The sequence below is a fragment of the Nycticebus coucang genome, chromosome 23, assembly GCF_027406575.1.
Source record: "Nycticebus coucang isolate mNycCou1 chromosome 23, mNycCou1.pri, whole genome shotgun sequence".
In the NCBI taxonomy this organism is placed as follows: Eukaryota; Metazoa; Chordata; class Mammalia; order Primates; family Lorisidae; genus Nycticebus; species Nycticebus coucang.
In genome coordinates this window covers 11031806-11059144 of record NC_069802.1, presented here as the reverse complement: position 1 = coordinate 11059144, position 27339 = coordinate 11031806, and the positions used below count along the sequence as shown (strand labels likewise).

Genomic DNA, 27339 nt, shown 5'->3' with positions numbered 1-27339 from the left:
TTCCTCCCTTCAAAGGCAGCAAAACTGTGGCTCAGAGAAGCTGATTTTAATTTGCTGAGGGTCCCGCAGTCAGGCTGGGGCAGAACTGTGCTCTTAAACACCGCGCTGTTCCACAGAATAATTTGAGCACACTCATCAAAATTTGTCACTTGAAAAAACGTGCATTTATGATTTACTTTCTAAGATATCATGTTCCTAAGTTGATTACTTAAATGTTAATTATTCTTTGTGCTGATGGAATGATAATCCTGTGTCTTATTAGTCATCAGTACAATCTGAACAGAGATGGACGCTTTGCTTTTCTGTAGCCATGAAAAAATAAGTAATGATTTACCTACAGGCATTTTAGCACAGCTAATGATTTGCCTGAAATCTCAGCCGTGGATTTAATGACACAAGCTTGGAAGGAGCTGGGCAAAGTGATGTTTCCTTTCCCACTGAGAAACAAATGAGCGCTCCCCAGCAGGTCTGACCCCAAACGGTCAGATTTGTAAAGTCACCGCTTAACTCCCACTGAGAAAAACCTTCCCCAGACAGCGATGCTGGAATGCCTGGCAGTCTGGAGCTGGACAAATTTGAGTTAATCCATTCAGCCAGGGCACTTGCCTGTGATTACCAAACTGCCACTTGAATTGCTAAGGAGATTTTTAACTACTTTACTTTTACAATATCAGATATGGCCTATTACTAACAAATTTATAATTTAAATAAATTTATCTTTATGTTTATAATTTATGTGACTTTTTAAAACTTTTTTCTTTTTTTTAAGACAGAGTCTCAAGCTGTTGCTCTGGGTAGAGTGCTGTGGTGTTATAGATCACAGCAGCCTCCAACTCTTGGGCTGAAGTGATCCTCTTGACTCAGTTTTTCTATTTTTAGTAGAGACAGGGTCTCGCTTTTTGCTCAGGCTGGTCTTGAACTTGTGAGCTCAATCAATCAACACACCTTGGCCTCCCAGAGTGCTAGGATTACAGGCCTGAGCCACTGCGCCGGGCCCTACTTTTGTTTTTGTTTTAAAAGGGAAGCCCACAATTTAAAATTACTCAGTGACTCATTTCTCAAATACAGTAGAACCTCTAATAAGTTAACCACCCAGGGGACTGCGACAAACAGGTCAATACACAGGAGGGGTTGTCAACATAAGGAACTAGGCCTCCTGGGCACGTGGTGCATTTCTGGTCTTGAAAATTAGGTCAAATGAAGGAGGTGGTCCTTTTAGGGAGACGGTCAACTATGGAGGCTCTGCTGTAATTATACAGTACTTGGCACTAAGAGAGAAAAGTAAACCAGAAGAGACGTCGTCCCTGCTTTCATGGAAACCGAGTATTCCACTGGAGACTCCATCTATGATTGCTCCAGAAGAAACAGGTGTACAAGGTACTGCAAGTAACTCTGAATTGTTTATTAGTTTTGAGTTTCCACCTTAGAAACCTCAAAATGAAAAGAAACGCTGCTGTCTTAACAATTCACTGATAACCCACACTGAATATTGTTGGCATTTCACTTTTCTTTCTTTCCTGAGATTACTATTTATACTTCTTGATAACTAAAGCACTTAACGTGTTACCCTGAACTGGAGGAAATGATGGAACAGAATAAAACAAAAGCAGGATGCTACCGCACGCTGTGTAAGACGGAAGCCTGTACCCAGGTAGAACGGATCCCACGTCAAGTCAGCACAGCTACGGTTTGTCCTGTTTTTGGTGCATCACCATCGGTCCCATCTCTCTTTTTTTTTTCATTTTGGAGACAGCCTTACTCTGCTGCCCCAGGTAAAACACCGTGATGTCAGCTACCTCACAGCAACCTCAAACTCCTAGGGGTTTAAGTGATTCTCCTGCCTCAGCCTCCCAAGTAGCTGTGACTACAGGTGCCCATCACAATGCCCAGCTGATTTTTCTATTTTTAGTGGAGATGAGGACTTGCTCATGCTCAGGCTGGTCTTGAACTCGTGAGCAAGTGATCCTCCTGCCACTGCCTCCCAGAGTGCCAGGATTACAGGTGCGTGAGCTACCGTGCGGGTTTATATAGGTCCTATCTCTTGATTTCTTTCCTTCAAGTGTAGGAAAAACCATGTACCCCGTGTATCTCGTGCTACGGACAAAGGCAGAAACACGGTCTCCTTTGCAGACCTGGACTCTCACCTTCACAACATCCCTAAATTGTCAGGTTTTCTCTGCTCTGTTCTTTGCGTCACAATGACTATTTCGGGCAGTGGTATAATCACTTTTCCTGTCTTCCACTTTAAATTACTTAAAATATTTACAGGTCATTTGACCTACATATTTTTTTTTAAACTTCTATTTTACACTAGATTCCTACCAAATCTTTCCGTTTTCCCCAAATATAACCTGGATAATGACAGCCATGAACAAAGACATCCTAAAAATTGAAATTTCATCCCAGAAGTGAAGACATTAAAAAAAAAAAATCTGTCCTATTAGGAAAGGTTATTTTGTGTGTTCAAATACCATTCACATTTTTTTTCAAGAGTCAAAATGGATATCAACACTAGAAGTTAAATCAGATATAAAATGTTTAATATACAAATTGCTTAATAGACAAAATGCTCAGGTATGAACAAGTTGGAGTCACTTGGCAACCTCTGGACATAATGCTTTCGTAAAGCAGCTTTTCTGTCTCATGACATTAAGCAAATTGTCTAGCAATTTCTTTTAACTGTCACCGATGCAGTGCTTGAATCCATTCACTTCAGTGTGATTCAAAACAGTGTGTATTATGTTAGAGAACAACAGTGGTAAGGGAAATTTTAACCCTAGGAATATAAAATATATATATATATATTTTTTGTAGAGACAGAGTCTCACTGTACCGCCCTTGGTAGAGTGCCGTGGCGTCACACGGCTCACAGCAACCTCTAACTCTTGGGCTTACGCGATTCTCCTGCCTCAGCCTCCCGAGCAGCTGGGACTACAGGCGCCCGCCACAACACCCGGCTATTTTTCTGTCGCAGTTTGGACGGGGCTGGGTCCGAACCCGCCACCCTTGGCATATGGGGCCGGAGCCCCACTCACTGAGCCACAGGCGCCGCCCAATATAAAATATTTTTAAAGCTATCTGAATAGGAAACAAAATACTATAAGGGTAAGTTATTAAAGGAATTTTTAAGAAGAATTTTACTTACGTCGAGGGAGCCTTCATTTATGACAATCATCCCCATGTTCTTCTTCAAAAGTTTGCAGGAGTGTCCTATGTCCAAACAGAGTAAATTAATTGATATATAATTAATTCCCCAGAGAAAAAAATAGAAAGATGTTAAAAGTAATACTACATACTACTCTGTTTCCCCGAAAATAAGACATCCTCTGAAAATAAGACCTTCTTACAGGAAAGATAAGACATCCCCTGAAAATAAGACCTAGCGCATCTTTGGGAGCACACCTTAAAATAAGACACTGTCTTATTTTCGGGGAAACAGGGTACTAGAAAATCTAAAGTAGAGTTTATTAGCAGTGACGGCAGTCAGCTGTTTTTTAGGTTTATGAGAAGTTAAAAATGAAATGCTCTTGCTTGCTAATGGAGGGATCTGTTACAAAGACACTATCTGGCCTGTTAATGCTGCCTTGGTAAAAAACAAAAACAAAAACATGCAAAAAGAGATTGTGGTACGGATTCTCAGTGTCCTGAAAGCTGACAAATGTATAGAGAATACTCTTCTCGATATCAATGATCAATATGAAAAGTAAAGGATGGAGCCGTGATTGTCTCTAGAGAGGGGGCAGGAGGGCGTATCTCTCGGATCCATTGGTTGCACCACTAGGGGGCCCTAAGGAGTCATCACACCCTCTGCTTTCCTGCAGGAGGGCGGTATCTCTCGGATCCATTGGTTGCACCACTAGGGGGCCCTGAGGAGTCATCACACCCTCTGCTTTCCTGCAGGAGGGCGGTATCTCTCGGATCCATTGGTTGCACCACTAGGGGGCCCTGAGGAGTCATCACACCCTCTGCTTTCCTGCAGGAGGGCGGTATCTCTCGGATCCATTGGTTGCACCACTAGGGGGCCCTGAGGAGTCATCACACCCTCTGCTTTCCTGCCCTCTCTTCCTTCCTAGTTCTTGTTGCAGGTCAAAACACCCCCTTGTTGAATCCAACTCTGCCTGCTCTGTCTCTGTCACTCCAGCTGAACATGGCTGGAGGAAAACAGGCAATCCTGCTGACTGGTCTCCCACTGAGAAACACCGTCACAATGTTACAATAACCCCATCTAAACTCACTCGCTTTGTGATCTCACTGCATCTCATGGGTTGAAATAGCATCTAGTCTAGATGCTGACCATTCTGGAACTCCTGTCTCCTGCTCAAGACTTCTTTCCTGAACTCCAGACTCTCACATCCAAGTCCCCACCTAATGGCAGACTCTCAGGCAGGAAGGGGGTATCTCCAGCGTCTTAACTGTGGCCTGTCCAAAAACCAGGCTCCTGACTGTCCCCTAAACACCTACTCTTCCCTTCAGTCTTCCTCATTTTGGTTGAGGGCAATTTTATCCTTTAAGACCCCACACCTTACAGTTATCGTTTGATTCCTTCCCCCCCCTTCATATCCTACAACGAATCTATCAAAACACATTAAGAACTTCTCAGCCCCTCCCTGTTCCACCAGGGTCCAGCCACCACCACACCTCCCCTGAGTAACACAGCAGGGTCCGCACTGGGCTCCTTGCTTGGACTCCTTTGAGTCCATTCTCAGCCTGGTAGCCAGAGTCAGATCACGTCTTTCTTCTGCTGCGAACCATCTAGTGATTTCCCTGCTCAGCTGCAGTCAATGCAAGATCCTTACATGGGGCTGGGAGGCCCCATCCACCTGGGCTCTGCTAACTGCTCTCCTTTTCTCCCACTGCACCTGTGCTCTTTCTCTTTGTAGCAGAAGACTAGCTTTTCCCGAATCATCATGTGACAAGCTCTCTCTCTTCTTTTAGGTCATTCCTCAAGTGTTGCCTTCTCAATAAGTTCTGGACATTCCCATTTAAAATGGAATCCCTCTGGGCAATGCCTTTTATCTCCGCCCACTGCATTTTTCTTTATAGTAATCACTGCCACCTAATAGATTTTATTGTCTGTTTCTCCGACCAGTATTACAGCTTCACGTGAGTGGAGACTGTGGTTTCTTTTGTCCCCTGCTCAGTTCCCTGGACTTCACTGGTACCTGGCCCTGTAGATACCAGAACCACTTGCTGAATGAATGAATCTTACCCTCCTTTGCCAGGAACAATCATAGCCCGAGATTCCAAAACTAAAATGTTCCCAGAAACCACCACCTCACTCTTTCTTTTACATTGGTTTATATTTATTCACAATCACTATATCTCGAACTATTTGTTCTTTCCTGCCATATAGTCTTCTGTTTGTAGTCTTAGCATTTTACTGGATTTGTATTTTTAGGTCTCCCAATTCTAATGCAGTCTGCATTTCACCATATTTTCCTTTTCATACACCTTCTGACATCAGTGATAACTGTTATTATCAACCTGTGTGCTGGCATGTAGATTTAAAATTCTACTGGCTAGTTATTTAAAATAAAAAATAATTTTCTACTAATAACATCAATTTACTACAAATTTATAGATGTCTTGTATATGTATTTAAAGGATACATTAGGCTGACTGCTAACACTGCTAAAACAAATATTAAATTAAAAAAAATAGAGACACTTAGGCTTGGCACCCATAGCTCAGTGGTTAGGGTGCCGGCCACATACACCGGGGCTGGAGGGTTCAAACCTAGCCCAGGCCTGCTAAACAACAATGACAACTGCAACAAAAAAATAGCCAGGTGTTGTGCTGGGCGCCTATAGTCTCAGCTACTTGGGAGGCTGAGGCAAGAGAATTGCTTAAGTCCAAGAGTTTAGCTGTGACGCCACGGCACTCTAACAAGGGTGACATAGTGAGACTCGGTCTCAAAAAAAAAAAAAAAGACATTTAAGAATGATTTTCTAAAAATATAGTTTCATGTTGGGAACTTCCTGGAATTTTTTTTCAACTTGAGGAAATTTTATATGTAGTATTTATGATTAATATCAACCGGTTGAATCTATGTAAGGGTTTACAGTGCTCAGGCAACCTGACCATTACTGAATTTGCGGGGAAAAAAGAGTGGTTTTTTTTTGGGAGGTGGGAGTGGGTTTTATTAGTACTACTGTCTTCTAACACCAAATACTAACTTTTCTTCTCAGTAGTATTTCTGTTATGGACAGATGTGTCCCCTGCTCCCTCCAATTCACATGCTGAAGCTCTAACCCCCAATGTGACTGTATTTGGACAGAAGATCATGGGGGAGGCAACAAAGATTAAAAGAGGTCATGGGGAGAGGGTGGAGCAAGATGGCGGCCGAGTAACAGCTTCCTTGCATCTGGGCACGGTGAGTCTGGGGAGATAGGACTCCAGGCAACTCTGGCTGGTGGGATCTGCCTATCACCACCCCTGTGAGGATACAGGGAGTCAGCGAGAGACTTCTGGACCCCAAGACGAGGACTAAAATAGTGGAAAAACGGCAAGTGATCATGTGTGTTCAATCCGTCTAAACCCGCCGGCAACTGTAAGTTCAGTAGCAGCGAGACTGCAAACCGGAAAGGCCTTACCTGTGAACTTTTTGGTGTCTTTGGACTTGGCACTCAGTTGAACTGCCTTGGGGAGAGCCTGAGCGGGAGTGCGGAGAACTTTGGCCGTTGTCTAGGGCCCCAGTCTGAGCCGCTGAGCCAGACGGAGCTAATAGTGTTTGGCTGTGGGTCACAGGGAGCCACTGTGAGCGATCTGCCCCGGCAAGCTCCGCCCTCAGGGTTGCAGAGCTAGAATCGGGTGGGAGCTGGTAACCCAGCGACGGAGTAGCCTAAGGGTGGGGTCTGAGCCGCCTTGCAGCCCTAACCCTCAGGGGCAGAGTGAGACTGGTTTTGGCACACTGGGTAAGTGGATAGCCACTTCAGAAGTGATTCCAGCGACAAGCACTTTCCTGGGAAAGCTTCTGCTCAGCAAGTTTACAAGTTCAAAGTGCCTTTTAAGTGGGCTGAAGAGAGATTTAGGGTGTCTACCTGCTGGGGTTTGAGAAATCAGCAGCCTCCAGTCGTATCAGAACTGTGATTAACATCTCATACCCCAGAAGACCATATGTTGCCCAGACAATATTCAATAACATATACATACTGCTTTGTTTTTGGTTGTGTGTTTTTTTTTTGGTTTGGTTGTTTTTTTTGTTTATTTTGATGTTGTTGATGTTGTTTTGCTTTTTAATTTCAACCTTTTCCATACAGATACTTTTTCTTTCTCAATTTTTCTAGTTTAATTATAAATTCCCATTGCTGCCTTTTTCAATAACTAGAACTTCATTTTTGCTAGTGTTTCTACCATTATTATTTGGTTTTTCACCCAATTTTATCCTGTAAAGTTTTCTATTTGCTTGTTTTGGTTTGATTTATAGCATTTTTGTCTTTCCTCTCTACTTGGTGGAGGTGGGGTACTGTGTCTAATCAGGTTAGCAAAGAGCTGCTGACCTCAAGGGAACCACCCAACTGGGCACCCCCAGAAGGTGGTTTGTTTTTTAAGGTTGTATCACAGTACCCTACTGTACACTTATATTGCTCTGTCTCCCTCTTCCTGTGCCTCCCTTCTTTTTGTCAATATTCCTTTTACCTACCCCCTCTCCTTTCTCTATTTTTCTTTGTTTTTCTTATCACTCGGTCCTCCTTTCTTTCATCCCTTTTTTACTCTTCAACCTTCTCACCCTTCTGGTCTTGTAACCCTTAGTCCACAGGCACGAGAACTTAAAGAGCAAGAGGAAGTGAAAGGAAAATTAAGGCAAGGAAACAGATAAAATAAATCACTCATGAGGAAGAATCAGCAGAAAACTCCAGGCAACATGAAGAACCAGTCCAGAACAACCCCGCCAAGGGACCATGAGGTAGCTACTGCAGATGATTCCACCTATAAAGAAATGTTAGGAATGACAGAAAGGGAATTTAGAATACACATGTTGAAAACAGTGAAAGAAATGATGGAAACAATGAAGGAAACTTTTAATGAAGTGGAAAATAACCAAAAGGAAATCCAAAAACAGAATCAAATAAGAGATGAATGATATGAAGAATATAAAAAGGATACAGCAGAGCCGAAGGAACTGAAACAGTCAATTAGGGAACTTAAAGATGCAATGGAAAGTATCAGCAACAGGTTAGACCATGCAGAAGAAAGAATTTCAGAGGTAGAAGGCAAAGTTCTTGAGATAACTCAGATAGTAAAAGAGGCAGAAAAGAAGAGAGAGAAAGCAGAATGTTCACTGTCAGAATTATGGGACTTTATGAAGCATTCCAACATACGAGTTGGAATGGAATCTCAGAAGGGGAAGAAGAATGCCCCAGAGGAATGGAAGCCATACTAGAGAATATTATAAAAGAAAATTTCCCAAATATCACCAAAGATTCTGACACACTGCTTTCAGAGGGATATCGGACCCCAGGTTGCCTCAACTCTAACCAAGCTTCTCCAAGACACATTGTGATGAACCTGTCCAAAGTCAAGACAAAAGAAAAGATTCTGCAAGCTGCAGGAGTAAGCGCCAGTTGACCTACAGGGGCAAATCCATCAGAGTGACCGCAGACTTCTCTAATGAAACTTTCCAAGCAAGAAGACAATGGTCATCTACCTTTAATCTACTTAAACAGAACAATTTCCAGCCCAGAATTCTGTACTCTGCTAAGCTAAGCTTCAAAATTGACGGAGAAATCAAATCATTTACGGATATACAAACATTGAAAAATTCGCCACAACAAGACCGGCTCTACAGGAAATACTTCAACCTGTTCTGCACACTGACCACCACAAAGGTTCAGCAGCAAAGTAAGAACTCAGAAATTAAAGGACAGAACTTAACCTTCACATTGATTCAAAAGATAAAACTAAGCAATGGACTCTCACAAAATAAGATGAATAGAATACTACCACACTTATCAATTATCTCAATAAATGTTAATGGCTTGAATTCCCCACTGAAGAGACATAGATTGGCTGACTGGATTAAAAAACACAAGCCATCCATTTGCTGTCTGCAAGAAACACACCTGGCTTCAAAAGACAAATTAAAGCTCCGAGTCAAGGGTTGGAAGACAATTTTTCAGGCAAATGGAATTCAGAAGAAAAGAGGAGTTGCAATCTTATTTTCAGATACATGTGGATTTAAAGCAACTAAAGTCAAAAAAGACAAAGATGGTCACTTTATATTGGTCAAGGGAAAACTACAACAAGAAGACATTTCAATTCTAAATATTTATGCACCCAATTTAAATGCTCCCAGATTCTTGAAACAGACCTTACTCAATCTGAGCAATATGATATCTGATAATACCATCATAACAGGGGACTTTAACACTCTTCTTACAGAGCTGGACAGATCCTCTAAACAGAAATTAAACAAAGATATAAGAGATTTAAATGAGACCCTAGAACAACTGTGATTGATAGACGCATATAGAACACTACACCCCAAAGATAAAGAATATACATTCTTCTCATCACCCCATGGAACATTCTCCAAAATTGACCATATCCTGGGACACAAAACAATCATCAACAGAATCAAAAGAATTGAAATTTTACCTTGTATCTTCTCAGACCATAAGGCGCTAAAAGTGGAACTCAACTCTAACAAAAATGCTCGACCCCACCCAAAGGCATGGAAATTAAACAATCTTCTGTTGAATAACAGATGGGTGCAGGAAGAAATAAAACAGGAAATCATTAACTTCCTTGAGCATAACAACAATGAAGACACAAGCTACCAAAACCTGTGGGATACTGCAAAAGCAGTTTTGAGAGGAAAATTCATCGCTTTAGATGCCTACATTCGAAAAACAGAAAGAGAGCACATCAACAATCTCACAAGAGATCTTATGGAATTGGAAAAAGAAGAACAATCTAAGCCTAAACTCAGTAGAAGAAAAGAAATATCCAAAATCAAATCAGAGATCAATGAAATTGAAAACAAAAGAATCATTCAGAAAATTAATGAAACAAGGAGTTGGTTTTTTGAAAAAATAAATAAAATAGATAAACCATTGGCCAGACTAACTAGAAATAGAAAAGTAAAATCTCTAGTAACCTCAATCAGAAACGATAAAGGGGAAATAACAACTGATCCCACAGAGATACAAGAGATCATCTCTGAATACTACCAGAAACTCTATGCCCAGAAATTTGACAATGTGAAGGACATGGATAAATATTTGGAATCACACCCTCTCCCTAGACTCAGCCAGGAAGAAACAGACCTCCTGAACAGACTAATTTCAAGCACTGAGATCAAAGAAACAATAAAAAATCTTCCAACAAAAAATGCCCTGGTCCAGATGGCTTCACTCCAGAACTCTAGCAAACCTTCAAGGAAGAGCTTATTCCTGTACTGCAGAAATTATTCCAAAAAATTGAGGAAGAAGGAATCTTCCCCAACACATTCTATGAAGCAAACATCAACCTGATACCAAAACCAGGAAAAGACCCAAACAAAAAGGAGAATTTCAGACCAATCTCACTCATGAATATAGATGCAAAAATTCTCAACAAAATCCTAGCCAATAGATTACAGCTTATCATCAAAAGACTCCTTCATCATGATCAAGTAGGCTTCATCCCAGGGATGCAAGGCTGGTTTAACATACGCAAGTCCATAAACATTATCCACCATATTAACAGAGGCAAAAATAAAGATCACATGATCCTCTCAATAGATGCAGAAAAAGCATTTGATAAAATCCAGCATCCTTTTCTAATTAGAACACTGAAGAGTATAGGCACAGGTGGCACATTTCTAAAACTGATTGAAGCTATCTATGACAAACCCACAGCCAATATTTTACTGAATGGAGTAAAACTCAAAGCTTTTCCTCTTAGAACTGGAACCAGACAAGGTTGTCCTCTGTCACCTTTACTATTCAACGTGGTGCTGGAAGTTCTAGCCAATACAATTAGGCAAGACAAGGAAATAAAGGAAATCCAAATGGGAGCAGAGGAGGTCAAACACTCCCTCTTTGCCGATGACATGATCTTATACTTAGAGAACCCCAAAGACTCAACCATAAGACTCCTAGAAGTCATCAAAAAATACAGTAATGTTTCAGGATATAAAATCAATGTCCACAAGTCAGTAGCCTTTGTATACACCAATAACAGTCAAGATGAGAAGCTAATTAAGGACACAACTCCCTTCACCATAGTTTCAAAGAAAATGAAATACCTAGGAATATACCTAACAAAGGAGGTGAAGGACCTCTATAAAGAAAACTATGAAATCCTCAGAAAGGAAATAGCAAAGGATATTAACAAATGGAAGAACATACCATTCTAATGGACGGGAAGAATCAACATTGTTAAAATGTCTATACTTCCCAAAGCAATCTACCTATTCAATGCCATTCCTATCAAAATACCAACATCGTACTTTCAAGATTTGGAAAAAATGATTCTGCGTTTTGTATGGAACCGGAAAAAACCCCGTATAGCTAAGGCCGTTCTCTGTAACAAAAATAAAGCTGGGGGCATCAGCATACCAGATTTTAGTCTATACTACAAAGCCATAGTGGTCAAGACAGCATGGTAGTGGCACAAAAACAGAGACATAGACACTTGGAATCAAATTGAAAACCAAGAAATGAAACTAACATCTTACAACCACCTAATCTTGGATAAACCAAATAAGAACGTACCTTAGGGGAAAGACTCCCTATTCAGTAAATGGTGTTGGGAGAACTGGATGTCTACATGTAAAAGACTGAAACTGGACCCACACCTTTCCCCACTCACAAAAATTGATTCAAGATGGATAAAGGACTTAAATTTAAGGCATGAAACAATAAAAATCCTCAAAGAAAGCATAGGAAAAACACTGGAAGATATTGGCCTGGGGAAAGACTTCATGAAGAAGACTGCCATGGCAATTGCAACAACAACAAAAATAAACAAATGGGACTTCATTAAACTGAAAAGCTTCTGTACAGCTAAGGAGACAATAACCAAAGCAAAGAGACAACCTACACAATGGGAAAGGATATTTGCATATTTTCAATCAGACAAAAGCTTGATAACTAGGATCTATAGAGAACTCAAATTAATCCACATGAAAAAAGCCAACAATCCCATATATCAATGGGCAAGAGACATGAATAGAACTTTCTCTAAAGATGACAGACGAATGGCTAACAAACACATGAAAAAAATGTTCATCATCTCTATATATTAGAGAAATGCAAATCAAAACAACCCTGAGATATCATCTAACCCCAGTGAGAATGGCCCACATCACAAAATCTCAACACTGCAGATGCTGGCGGTAGATATGGAGAGAAGGGAACACTTTTATACTGCTGGTGGGACTGCAAACTAGTACAACCTTTCTGGAAGGAAGTATGGAGAAACCTCAAAGCACTCAAGCTAGACCTCCCATTTGATCCTGCAATCCCATTACTGGGCATCTACCCAGAAGGAAAAATATCCTTTTATCATAAGGACACTTGTACTAGACTGTTTATTGCAGCTCAATTTACAATTGCCAAAATGTGGAAACAGCCTAAATGCCCACCAACCCAGGAATGGATTAACAAGCTGTGGTATATGTATACCATGGAATACTATTCAGCCATTAAAAAAAATGGAGACTTTACATCCTTCGTATTAACCTGGATGGACGTGGAAGACATTATTCTTAGTAAAGCATCACAAGAATGGAGAAGCATGAATCCTATGTACTCAATTTTGATATGAGGACAATTAATGACAATTAAGGTTATGGGGGGGAAGCAGAAAGAGGGACGGAGGGAGGGGGTGGGGCCTTGGTGTGTGTCACACTTTATGGGGGCAAGACATGATTGCAAGAGGGACTTTACCTAACAATTGCAATCAGTGTAACTGGCTTATTGTACCCTCAATGAATCCCCAACAGTAAAAAAAAAAAAAGTGAAAAAAAAAAAAAGAAATCTCCCCCCCACCCAAAAAAAAAGAGGTCCTGGGGAGAGGCCTGCTATGGGCCTGAATGCTGTGTGTATTCCTCCAAAAGTCGTATGTTGAAACGCAGTTACCCATGTGATGACAGAGGTAGATGAGGGCTTTGGGAAGTGATTAGTCATGAGAACAGAGACCTCATGGGTGGGTCTGGGACTAGCACTTGTCTAGAAGAAGCCCCCGAGGTCTGCCATGCCCTGTTCACCATGTGAAGACATGGAAGATGCCAACTGTGAGCTAGTCTGCTGGTGTTCATTAGCTACCAATCTGCCAGCACCTCGACCTTGCACTTCCAGCCTCCAGCACTAGGAGATACAAGTTTCTGTTGTTCATAAACCACCTGGTTTTAGGGTATTTTGTAATAAAAGCTCAAATGGACTAAGACAGGGCTCTGATGCAATAGGGCTGGTGTCACCACGAGAGGAGGCAGAGACCCCACGAATGCCCATGTACACAGGAAAGAAAGGCCATGTGTGCACAGCCCGGCAGAGAGGCCTCACCAGAAACCAGCTCTGCAGGCACTTTGATCCTGGACTTCCAGCTTTCAGAACTCTGTGAAAACTAGGTTTTGTTTCTTAAGTCACCTAGTCTGTGGTATTCTGTTATAGTAGCCTGGGCTAAGATAAACTCTTCCCCCCAAATTGAAATTAACTGTAGGATGGATGTAAACAGACAACCTTCTTACTTTCTTTCTCAGAAATAACCTTTGGTCACATTAATAAGTGTTCATACACACATGAGCCATAAGCCCAATCTCCAGACTGTTACAGATAATGACAGAAATGTTCCTACATGTGCCACATACGGGTGGAACACAGAGCAGAAAGAGACGCAGGTGAGAGAAGACATCAGGCCGTGGAAGTTCAGCTGTGTATAAAACCACGGCAACTTTAAAGGGCATGTTGGGGCCATAAGTAAATAGATAAGCCTAATGTTATCACAAGTCAAATCCTGAAATACCAAGTCTTTCAAATCTTGAAATGTCTCAAAATCTATCTTCTTCTTTTTTTTTTTTTTTTTTGAGACAGAGTCTCACTATGTTACCCTAGGTAGAGTGCCATGGTGTCACAGCTCACAGCAACCTCAAACTCTTGGGCCCAAGTTATTCTCTTGCCTTAGCCTCCCAAGTAGCTGGGACTACAGGTACATGCCACAGTGCCTGGCTATTTTTTTTTGTAGTTGTTATTGTTGTTTAGCAAACCCAGGCTGGGTTCGAACTCACCAGCCCCAGTGTATATGGCTGGCACCCTAACTGCTGAGCTACAGATGCTGAGCCTCAAAATCTATCTTCTAAAATTGACCCTGATTTGATCTTACATATTATTTGCTTATATCAAAATATCACATGTACCCCATAAATATGTACGAGTATTATACAAGGTGTCCATAAAGTTTGTGTGTAATTTAAAATGGTTGGCTATTTTATATACCCTGTATATCCATAATAAAAATAAACAACATATCAACCTGTAAAAAGCACAATTTAAAGCTTGCATCAGATGAATTACCAATGTTGATGGCGGTTTCTTGCTTGTCCCCTGTAAGGATCCAGATTTTGATGTCTGCTTTCATTAGCGTTTCTATGGTTTCAGGCACTTGATCTTGTAATTTATCCTCAATGGCTGTGGCTCCAAGGAGTTGAAGATTCTGGAAAAATGAGTGGTAAGAACTTTAAGAAGAAAACCAGTTTAGATTCCTGAAGAACAAAAGTGTGTGTATGTTTTAAGATCAGATACCAAATGATAATTCATAGACTTTGGTACAAATTCCATCTGTGCCATTGAGTTTTCCCACTTAAGGGTCTTTGACTTTCATTCAGGTTTTAGGCATGAGCCTGAGGCTCCTTGAAGTTGTTTTATGTAATGCCTCCCTATGGTAAAGGACTGATGCTAAAAAAACCAATACATACGGAAGAGCTGGTTGTGGTCGGGAACCAAAAGTCAGTCAAAAAAGACAGAAATACTAAGAAAAAACAAACATAAAAGTATGTGAGAGTACCACAAGGAAGAAGCGATTTTTTTTTTTTTGAGGGAGAGTTTCAAGCTGTCATCCTTGGTAGAGTGCTGTGATGTCACAGCTCACAGCAACCTCAGACTCTTGGGCTTAAGTGATTCTCTTGCCTTAGCCTCCCAAGTAGCTGGGACTACAGACGGCTGCCACAGTGCCTGGCTATTTTTTGGTTGCAGTCGTCATTGTTGTTTAGCTGGCCTGGGGCCGGGTTTCAACCCACCAACCTCAGTGTATGTGGCTGGCGCCATAACCACTGTGCTACGGGTGCCGAGCCAAGAAGTGATTTTGTTGACCTGTTTGAAGAAGACTAGATATATGCTAAATCTATTAAAATGTATTTGACAGTGTCAGGAAATGTATACACAGGACACTATTACAAACAGTAAAGAAGAGAACAAAAAACAAAGGGAAAGCATCAGTCTCTGCAAGAAGGGTTGAGTGTTTTTCACAACGTTCCATGTTTGTATAGTCAAGGTCAGACTCCACTAAAGATCTCTTGCTCAGATGAAAGATGTTATCTTTCATTAAGACTGAACACAACCAATACACTCTGGGGAAAGGCGTCCTGCTCTCTCCTTAAAGGAGGTGGTGGTAGGGTAGGGGGCAGGAAGAATGTCTTAGATGTTAGAGAAACCTAGTTTGCCAGACAGACACAGGTAATGGAGTTCTTGCTTCTAAATACATAGGAATGCACAGTGATGTATTAAAATTGAAATGTTTCTTTCCAACAGGTGACCAGGCAGGCTCTGGAATTAGCTAGACACCCTTCCCAACAAGCCACAACCAGCTGATTCTCATTCTTATCCACTTTTCCCTATAACCTCACCTTCAGCATGAGCTACTTTAGCATTTATCCTTCTCAAATTTATTTATCCTTTTCCTCCTTTCTTGCCTTCATTTATAACTTAAAATACAAGGTATGACAATTAAGTTCACAAACTTATCACTGTGTACTTACACTGTACAAACAACTTGGTAAGGTTTCATAACCTTGGTATATCAGTGTCTCACAATTGTGTTCATGTTCACATGTAATGGTATCTTATTGAGTGGTGTTCATTATTGTTGTGTGTCTTTGTGTGCCATTGTAAGCATGTCAGAGCTTGAATTAGAGCAAAACAAATTTGTAAATTTCTTGTTAAACTCGGTCAGAGTGGGAAAGAAATTAAGGACATGTTAGTCCAAATTTATACGGATAATGCCATGTAGAAAATGACAGTGTACAGATGGATTAAATGTTTTTTTTCTGATGAGAGGTAAAATATCACTGATGAAGAGAGGGCAGATGGCTAGTAAGGAACAGAACTGATGAAAATGTTGCAAAAATTCATTGAACTGTGTATCAAAATCATTGTCTGACTGTGATAAACATGGCAGTCCAAGTAAATACCAGTAGAGAACTATTAGGAAAATGTTAACTGAAAATCGTGGCTACCAACTCATGGCTCTTGCATCACAAGAATGCACCAGCTCACACGGTACTGTCTGTGAGGGAGTTTTGGGACAGTAAACAAATAACTGTATTGGAACACCCTTGCTTCTCACCTGACATGGCTCCCAATAACATTTTTATTTACCTAAAGATAAAGGAAATATTGAAAGGAAGACATTTTGATCATACTCAGAACATCAAGACGGTAATATGAGGGCAGTTTTTATGGCCATTCCCGATAAAGAATTCTAAAACTGCTTTGAAGGGTGGACTAGGTGCTGGCATCAGTGCAAAGCTTCCCAAGAGGAGGACTCTGAAGGTGACTGTCGTGATACTCAGCAATGAGGTATGTGGCACTTTTTTTAGTTTAAGTTTGTAAATTTAATTGTGGGCAAGGGCAGAATGAATACAAAGGAAATCACATGCTGAGATATCACAGAGTTGGTGATAATAAAGAAAACCACTTTCTATTTTTCCTTATTTTCACCACAGTTGGAGTCTAAAATAGTCTCAAGTTATGGTTAGGCCTGGCAAATGAAGTTGACTATAGATATGCGTGTGTATCTCTATAAACAAACACACACCCATATACACATATGCACATGTAAGAGTGTGTGTGTGTGTGCATGCATATAATTCATGCCTGTATTAGTTAGGAATGCTTTTGGCTGCAAGCAATAGAAAAAACAACTAACAATGGTTTAAATAAAGATCACATTTTTCTTGCAGAATCAGTATTGAAGTAGGCAGTTGTGGACATTCAATCACCAGATCAACCACATGTCAACTCATTTTTCTGACCTCTGTCAGGGTCTCAAGGTGGCTGTCACTGGTATAATTATAAGAATCCCAATGAAGACAAGAATAAGGAGGTAATACCAACTGTATCTGTCTCTTATTTGCAAAAGAAAAGTATGTATTTCTAAAAGCCGCCAGCATATTTGTGGATATGGCTAATTGGTATTTAGCTTTTCCAGCCTCCACAGTGGAGGCCTCGAGTTAGCCAGTTAACAGTCTTTGCCACAATGGGCATGTGTGCACACGGTGTCTGCCTAGGTCTATGCAGTCGTGGGCATTCAGATGGGCATGTGTGCACACGGTGTCTGCCTAGGTCTATGCGGTCGTGGGCATTCAGATGGGCATGTGTGCACACGGTGTCTGTCCATGTCTATGCAGTCGTGGGCATTCAGATGGACATGTGTGCACACGGTGTCTGCCCAGGTCTATGCAGTCGTGGGCATTCAGATGGGCATGTGTGCACACGGTGTCTGCCCATGTCTATGCAGTCGTGGGCATTCAGATGGGCATGTGTGCACACGTGTCTGCCTATGTCTATGCAGTCGTGGGCATTCAGATGGGCGTGTGTGCACACGTGTCTGCCTATGTCTATGCAGTCGTGGGCATTCAGATGGGCGTGTGTGCACACGGTGTCTGCCTAGGTCTATGCAGTCGTGGGCATTCAGATGGGCGTGTGTGCACACGGTGTCTGCCTATGTCTATGCAGTCCACAGATAGATACACACAGATATCCCCCAGTGCCTTACCTAGTGAAACTTGGTTCATCCTGCAAGGCCAAACAAAAGTTACTGCTTCTTTTAAGTTTTCTTTTACTTCTTAAAATAAAATTCCCCTCTGCTGTGTTCTTATAGAATTTTGCCCATCTTTATATGTCGTATCATATTAAGACAAGCTGTTTAAATGTTCAACAGTAGGGACTACGTTTTGTTCATCTTTGTATTTCCACGACATTGAGAGTCAGTAGGTTTACTAAGCGAGCTAATGACACAACCAAACCAAAATCCAAATATTATAAAATATTGCTGCAATCTAGACCATTTTCTTTTCTTTTCTTTTTTGAGACAGAGTCTCAGTTACCATAGGGTAGAGTGCTGTGGCATCATAGTTCACAACAATCTCAAACTCTTGGGCTAAAGCAACCCTCCTGCCTCGACCTACCTAGTAGCTGGGACTACAAGTGCCCCCCACAATGCACAGCTAGTTTTTCTACTTTTAGGAGAGACAGAGTCTCACATTGTTCAGGCTGGTCTCGAACTCCTGAACTCAGGTGATCCACTCACCTCGGCCTCCCAGAGTGCTAGAATTACAGGCGTGAGTCACCATGCCCGGCCTAGACCATTTTGTTTCCAATATTCTATAAACAGCTATTAAATATACTCAATGCATGACTTCTTAGTGTATAATATATAAAACAGGCAGGCAAACTTTCTTCTTTAAAAAGATAGTATGATTTTATTACCTTTAATGGGAAACAGATTTGAAATCTATCATAGCCTGATGAATAATTATCATCAAGAAGTTCAAGAAAAAAAAAAAGGAAGAACAGTTAGTATCAAGCATGCCAGCACCGTAATTGCTGAATTTCAACATTTAGATCATGATTCTATCAATTCTTTTAGCTACTTTTAGGGCATTTTTCGGTTAAATCATTCTGGCTCACATCCCAGTAAAATTCAGGATGTAGCGATGTTCAAATTTTAAATATCCTACAGAAGCGTGATGAGATTTTGAATGATCATGGGGACAGTCAAGTAATACAAACGCTCAAAGTTTTCTAAACCAAAAAATTATTTTTCTTGAAAAGTTTCACAAAACACTGGAGTAATGAGATAATATGAGAGTCAGGCTATGAACAGATTCATGAAACATATATATTTGTATACTTTCTAGCTCTAAGGGGAGACATGAGCTCAGTCAGAAAGGATACGAATACATATCGCCAGACACAAATGCATAAAAATAAAATCACTTCACTGAGATGGTCACGTTGAAATCAAATTTGACAGAAGCATCCGATTTTGCATGGATAAAAGGAAAACATTTTTCAAACCAGGCAAAACGATAATATTAAATATAAAGGACCAAAGAGGTAGGGCCAGCAAGCTATGCTGGGAAAAGTGACCAGTAGGTCAGCATGGAGTGTGCTGGTGGTTATAACAGGAATTTCTAAAAAGGGTAATACAGTGTTTCTGAAAATTCAGCAACATCATAATGGGTCTATTTTGATGCCTATAAAGGAAACATTATACTCAAAAAATCTCTTGATTTTCCCTTTGTCCTAAGAGCTCCTTGGGAAAAGCACTTACTAATTTTACTGCAGACTCTTTGCCTTGGTGTCATTTATTATGAGATTAAGATCTTGAGCGATAGGCTGTTCTGCCTTTAGAAATTAATATCTTTAGCTACAGAATGATCATTAGAAAAAAAGAGCTGAACTTGGGGTGCTTTTCCTGATTATAACACAAGAGTGTTTAGGCCCTAATCAATTTCATCGCAAATATGTATTACCTTTCACAGACGGCCACTAATGGGCACTATGGGAGTTACATATTCAGCAAGTGTTGAAACGTGATAAAATTCCCATGGCATTGATGGAACTTAAAAAAAACACTAACCACTAATTTTACTTTCATAATGTCACCATGCCAACAGCTATAAAGGTTTTAGGTTGATTATTCTTTGACATAATACAGATTTACTTATCATTGAAAAATCATGAAATAATATTTATTCACCTACCAAAGTCCCCAATAATCTTATTTTCTTTTTCAGATGTTCATAATATATGCAGAATTTTTAAAAAGGCATGTTAAGTATAAAACTTCTATTCTAGGGAAGAGAAAAAGCTTCACGTAGAGTCTGGTGAAATAAATAATGATAGATTCAGAAAGTTTGTCTTTTTACCAATACATGTATATTTTGCTAAATAACAGAACCTCCAAGTGACCTATTTCTATATTAGCAAATATTTTGTCAGTGCTTAGATGATGTCATATTTTTAAAAAGTTTGTGTTATGTTCCTAAACGTGAAAAGCATAATAAGCAAACTTGTGTCAACTTGGGCTTCGGATTACAACGTGGGCTATTAGGCAGAAGTTTATTTAAAGACAGGGAGGTAATGTTGGTAAGCAAAATTTTACCCCTGGAGTAGATCTGGATAGATACTACTAACATTTATCAAACTTTATTTTAGTAGGAAATAAGATTATGACTAGGAGGGCGGCACCTGTGGCTCAGTCGGTAGGGCGCCGGCCCCATATACTGAGGGTGGCAGGTTCGGGCCCGGCCCCAGCCAAACTGCAAACAGAAAATAGCCAGGCGTTGTGGCGGGCGCCTGTAGTCCCAGCTACTCGAGAGGCTGAGGCAAGAGAATCGCCTTAAGCCCAGGAGTTGGAGGTTGCTCTGAGCTGTGTGACGCCACGGCACTCTACCGAGGGCCATAAAGTGAGACTCTGTCTCTACAAAAAAAAAAGATTATGACTAGGAAGATGATGAAAAAACACCTAGCATTTCCTGAGCAGAGAAAATATACAAGCACTGCTAAGTGCTTTACTTTTACTAATTCAGTTAAAAACTTCAGAGAGGCTCAGTAAATTGTAGAAAGTCAAACAGGAATAGCTGAGCTATGATGATTAAGAACAAAACACCATGAGTCAATTTCCTCCCAAGTATGTATTATCTCACACAGATACAAACGATAAGTAAAACTGAGATTGAATGGAAAATCATCAGGTTTCTAAACATTTATCTTTATTCTTAAGTCTTTAATAGTATTTTGTTTCTATGAATGGTGTTCAGGTTTAGTTCTGAGCCATTTTTACTGTGGTTTTTTTTTTCCTATTTCCATTTGCTGGCCCCTGATTCACAGTTGGGATTAGCTCCCTTAGGAGTCCACAGTCCTTTGCCTGCCTTCACCCACACGGAGCAGGTGCTTCTGGGGCAAGATGCGGGGGATGCAAAAGCAAGGTCCTTCCTATGCGGGATTGTATTTCAGAAGCATTATTAGAGCTTCTTTGCATTCTCCTACACGGGATTTAAATTTCAGAAAGCATTATTACAGCTTCTTTGCATTCCACTCTGCTTTATTTCCCAACTGCCCCTCCTTGCCTTTTACTGGTGTTTCTCCTAACCCCCACCTCCCTGACTGTCCTCACACCCCAAGTAATTAGCCACTGAGCGAGAAATCTAGAGCCATTCTTTTCAAACTGTAACATGCATCAGGTTCTTTTCAAACTGCAGCATGCATCAGATTGACCCGAAGGGCTTATTATTAACACAGATTGCCGGGCCCCACATCCAGGGCTTCTCATTCAACAGGTCTCAAGCCACACCTGGAAATGTGCACTGGTTACACATTTTGCTGATTTGGGGACTCCTCTTCTAGGGCAGGACTGATAAACCCTAGAAAGGACAGGTGGCAGATATTTTAGAGTTTGAGGGTGGTATAGTCTCTGCTGCAACTACTATGTTGTTTTGGAATGAAAACAACTAAAGGCAGCATGTAAACAAATGGATTTATTGATACTTGTGTTCTAATAAAACTTTATTTACAAAAATAGGCAGTGGAAGGATGTGGCCCTGGGCTGGAGCTGGTAGACTGATGTGAGAGTATCCCGTCTCTGCGCCTGGCTCCATCCCGACTGGCTGCTCTTTATATTCCCGCGTTCAACCCCTAACCCTTTCCCCAGCTGGCCTCAGGCACCAATTCTCTTTCTTTTCTTCGCATCCTCAAACTATAGACAAACCCTGTAACTGTGTTAACAGTTACAAACCCTGTTACAGGATTATCATCAGAAAGAAACAGTGCTCTCCCCGAATAATTATATTATTTTATGTCATACCTTATCTTTAAAAAGTTATATCCATTACTGTATATTATAAGCTATGCATATGTTTTTATGTAAGTACAAAGGATAAATAGAGGCATGAGGTGTTGATACAGGGTGGGTGGCGCCCCAGCTCAGGCCCCCTGGATGGCCCAGACCTGCTATTCCCCAGGGGGTGTTGGTGCAGGGGGGTGGGCAGAGAGGTCAGGGCTGGAGAAGCAAATCTATGTAGAGCGGCGAGCGCGGTGGAAGCCTGCGGGTCCCTAGCAAGTTGAGGGAGACCATGGCACAGCCCACGCTGCTGCCTGTGCCAACGCCAGAACCACCCTTGCACCTAGAGAGCCCTCCTCTGGCTGCACTACTCCCCTGTGAGCATTTTACAGGGCTAGGGGTGATACATGGTTCCCCCATTCAGCAACAAATAGGGACCCCTTCCCTTGTTTCCTAGGTCTGGACAATTTCTTGAAGGGAATGGTTCATTCACCTTGCTGGGAGCAGGAGGGGACTGTATCCATTCATTTGTGACCAAGTCCTGTCCCAATGTAACTACAGAGGACCCTTTGTGACTGTAATACCCCCAGACCAGTGGTTCTCAACTTTCCTATGCCGCGAACCTTTAATACAGTCCAAAGGGGTCATGACCCACAGGCTGAGAACCGCTGCCCTAGACAAACAACTCAGGTGGAGATTTTCTGACCAGTGTCTTTTCCCTCTGCCAGGAGCTCAGGGGCTTATTCTGTATTCTTTCGTGTATAATAAATCCTATCTGTGGCCTTTGGGTTTATTCTTAATCCCGGAGACCAAGGACTTACTGAAGAAGGAAATTCTGGTAACAGTATCTTCTTAGTCTGGGTGGCTCCTAAAACCTATCTAACCTGAGTTAACACTTGACTTTACACACTGAACGATGCCTTACAACTTAGACAAGTAATTAGGAAAGGTGGGGAAGGATAAGGGGAGACAATTCCAAATAGAAGAAATCTCGTGTGCAAAGACAGAGATAGAAAAAAGCACATGATGTTTGAAAAGTTGCCATTTAGGCAATATGGAAATCGTAAACGAAGTGAGGTGAGGCAGCAAGGAAGATGGGGCTGGACGGGCGAGCAGGGCGTGGAACAGACAGCTCTGTGGTCAGCTGATGATTCCATAGGCACAGGGCATCTGGCGAAGGATGTCTGAAAGGGAGAGACAAGCTCAGATTTACACTCCAGAAGGTTCACATCTGGGGGTAGATTGGGAAGAATGAAGGCTGTAAGACCAGCTAAGGAGCTATTGCAGTCATCGTCCAGCCACCATCCAGGTGAGTTTTAAAATATAGTAACCCTAGAATTTGGACATGCTACTGGAGTCTCAGAGCCATTCTTACTTAAAAGAAGACACTTTGGGTGGCTGGGGTGGGAGGATCACTTGAGGCCAGGAGTCTGAGACCAGATGAACAACACAGCAAGACCCCATCGCCACAAAAAATAAAAGAAAATTAACTGGGCATGGGGCTTCACCCCTGTAGTTGCAGCTATTTGGGAGGCTGAGGCCTGAGGATCATTTGAACCCTGCAGTTTGAGGTTGCTGTGAGCTGTGATCCTGCCATGGCACTCTAGCCTGGCAACACAGGGAGACCCTGCCTCAGTTTAAGCTGGGTAACGGCATCAAGACTGAGAGTGTTAGACCGTTGGAATAGCCTCTCTGCTGCTTCTGGAGAAGTCATGCAACCGGTTAATTTTTCCAAGGCCAAAAGATAAGTTTTAACTTGGTGTTTTTCAAACCACAGAAGTCACATTTGAACTCGCAAAGCCAACAACTTAGCAAAGAAGGCCAGAATTCACACACCCAGCTGAGAGAAATCAGGATTTGAGAGGTGATTGGGTGTAGCTTGTAAAAACAACATCCATCTTATCTGAGCTGGGAAGACAGGAATGCCCAGGGTGGAAAGTCTGCCACGCAGCGTTCCTGAGAAGGCATCTGTCACGCCAGAAAGGAGGGGCTTGTGATTAGAGCTACAAGGAAATCTGAAGGATGTGAAATAAGAAGATTCTAAAGGCCAGTCGAGGGCAAATACAAAAAACGCATTTCTAGCTTTTTTTTTTTTTTTTTAAGGAAAATAGATTTATCCGAAGTACACAGAAGCTGCCTCAGTCAATAAATGAATCCCAAGCAGGCCTTTCCCCCAAGTGCTGATCTAGAGATTATGCAACTACACACTGATTCCATTTTATTTTTCAAGTCTCCAATATTTTGTACACATTCTTGATCTCTTTAAACTAAGCTGGCAGCAGAACATGCAGATTGCTAACATAGATTTGGAATTAAGACAGAACAAGGCTTTGCATCCCTGCTCTGCTAACCATCAGATACGGGTCCTTCAGCAAGTAACTTATCTAAGAATCAATTTCTATAACAGCAGGATAAGCTTAATAGTACTGATCTAATAGGGTTATTCTGGTGATAAAATTAGATCAGTCATCTCAAATGTTTTCTGAGTAGTATATTAAAAAATTGTCAAGTTGGACACGGTGGCTCATGCCTACAATCTTAGCACTCTAGGAGGCTGAAGGTGGGTGGATCTCTTGAGCTCAGGAGTTGGAGACCAGCCTGAGCAAGAAATTCTGTCTCTAAAAACATAGCCAAGCATTGTGGGGTACCTGGAGTCCCAGCTACTTGGGAGGCTGAGGCAGGAGGATGACTTGAGCCCAAGAGTTTGAGGTTGCTGTGAGTTGTGACGCCATGGCACTCTACCGAGGGTGATGTAGTGAGACTCTGTCTCAAAAAAAAAAAAAAAAAGTAGGATGTGGAGCTTAGGAGATGCCCCCAAAGTGGCAGGTCTGATTAATAGGTGGGATGACTGTAAATGTTCTTAAGCAAATCGTAAAACAGGAAAACTACTGACATTTTAAGCCACAAAATCACCAGTATATTTTGCAAATTTTCATTTGGTTTTTAGTGCAAATGAAAGTGATGTTTGTAGCTACTACAAATAGCTGTGGTGGTTTTATCTGAGAAAGCATTCCATTCTAATACAGAAGTTACTGAGAACTTGGCAATCATAAATGTTCAGGAAAAGTCCTGTTTTTCATTACGTTTTATATTTCTGTAGGAATCCTCTAAACCGTTCATTGCCACATGTTGCAAAGGGTGCTAAATTGTTGTCTTGTCACACTGAGTATAATGGCTGCACCATATTATGCTGCGTCAAGGAAGTCTTTAAATATCCCCCAAACACCAACCATGTTCTGGGAAGGAGAAAAGGAAGCAATGCCAATAAATAAATAAATAAATAAATAATGTCACTACCTCTTTGTCCTATCTGAGTGCTTTAACTCAGTGCCCAGGGACCATGTCCTGTCTGGGTTTACATTTTTTTGAGTTTACAAGTTATTGCCTATCTCCCATCACTAAGACGAAGGCGGAGATTTTTCTATCACTTTCCCTGGTGGGCCTGGAGCCTGCCACACCACAGTGCTCAGACATTTTGTTGAATCTTTTTAGCCATGTTCTTCTCACACTTACATATTAAGGAACTGTCAAGAGAGATTTTTATAAATGAGTTGAAACTTCAAAGGAATGCATTCTATAAAATTACTGGCTTCTAACATATCCGTAAATTAATCCTTAAGTAATAACGTAATTGGTACCAATGCCTTCACTGTGTGGAAAGCATGAAGTATTTGAGTAATGAAGGCCCAGCTTTCATTAGGCAAACACTTACTAAGCTCCAGGGTTTGAATAAATTATTTAATTGAATAATTCATTTGTTCATCAAATATTTATCGAATGATTAACATATGCCAGACAGTTAGTTAAGTGCTGGAGCTACGGTGATGAATATACGATAAATTCAGTGTCTGCTCTTAGGACGCTTCAATCTCGCGGAGGACAGGTATTAATCAAAGACGACCAAACGCATGGAACACGACATTGATCAAATGAGGGCAAGATGCCAAAATTACAGGACTCTGATTTCACTCTTCAGCTCAGAAAGGATCTTCGGACCTGTTTAAAATACTTCAACAGATAAAGCCTTGGGTGACTCTTTATTTTTTGAAAACATATTTCCCAACCACACATCACAAGAGAAAAAGAAACATTTATCACCAGGTATGTGCTCGATCTTATTCAGTATTGAAGTAACCTCCCTACTTGAGTCATGATCAATCTAGGTAGGTTTTCTATTTTCTGTAACGCTCAAGATAAATGATCGGCCTTTGTAAGCATAGATGCTATTAATTGGCAATCTATGCATCGCTAAACCCATAATGCTTTTGTCTATGGAAGCAAATAAAAAATTTTCACAAAACTGTTTAATATCATGAAGGCATGCATGTCTTCACATTTCAAGAGTGGTTTAATTATAAAATGAGTAAGAAAATAAGATCAGAGCCCGCTGTAGTATTAATTTTCAAAGGAATTCAGCAGCCCAGTATGAATTTGAGGCGAAAAAAAGTCTATATGTCTTAGAAGAGAAGTGACAGATCAAAATAAGAAATTTCAGGGAAACCACCGCTAATTAACCACAAAACTTCATAATTATTCTGTTATTTATAATTCTTCCTCAGCAAATACAAATACATTTTAAACTTAATTTTATTTTAAAAAGTCTGATTAAAAATAACCCCAACACTTTAAGTGGTTTCATAATCTAAAATTATGAGTACATTAACTGTCTTTCAGAAGATAAAAACAGGTCAAGTGTGTTGTCTTGAGACAATGAGACAGCTGTAAATTCTCTCAAGTGATGGTGAAGAGAGACAGAGAGGTGTTACTGCCCACGGTATCAGAGTGAAGCTGCAATTCTTCTCAAAGTGGGGCAAGACAATTTCGGTATCAGATATAATTTTAATAATTCCCTTTGCATTTTAGCTACGTGAACATTCTTGTTAGTTACGCCTTCTTAGTAATCAATGTCATCTCTTGGTTTATTTAGTAACGGGGGTAAGGGGGTGGGGGAAAGAGATGTGTCAGTAACTCATTCTTGAAATAACTCACATTAGAATGAATTCTTTTAGTATCCTGGAAACTTTACCATATGAATGCTAGTGTTGGGGCCCAAACAATACAATGTTGGATGAGTGACAGTAACTAAATTTTAAAGATGGATTTAAAAGTCCCCAGTCCTCCGGTCTACCCGTGGCTGAAAATAGGGATTACAATATCCGGAGGACTGTTTCAATCCTCCCGTGCCTCTTCCTGCAGTGTGCCGTGGCCATGGAGGGTGACGCAGGGAGCTGGGTGGTAACAACTGACCTAACAAGCATTGCACCAAAGGACAAATCTCAACATCTTCTTGGA

The 27339-nt window shown here is 41.1% G+C and overlaps 1 protein-coding gene across 7 annotated transcripts in view; it reads right to left on the bottom strand.

Moving 5' to 3' along the window:
* ATP8A1 (ATPase phospholipid transporting 8A1) overlaps positions 1–27339 on the bottom strand; it is a 274837-nt gene that overhangs the window by 99853 nt on the left and 147645 nt on the right. For all 7 annotated transcript variants that reach the window (XM_053577693.1, XM_053577692.1, XM_053577687.1 and 4 more), the window contains 2 exons: positions 14499–14637; positions 3146–3210 (listed from right to left, as the gene is read on the bottom strand). In XM_053577693.1, coding sequence (XP_053433668.1) covers positions 3146–3210; positions 14499–14637 — 204 coding nt within the window. The remainder of the gene's footprint in view (positions 1–3145; positions 3211–14498; positions 14638–27339) is intronic.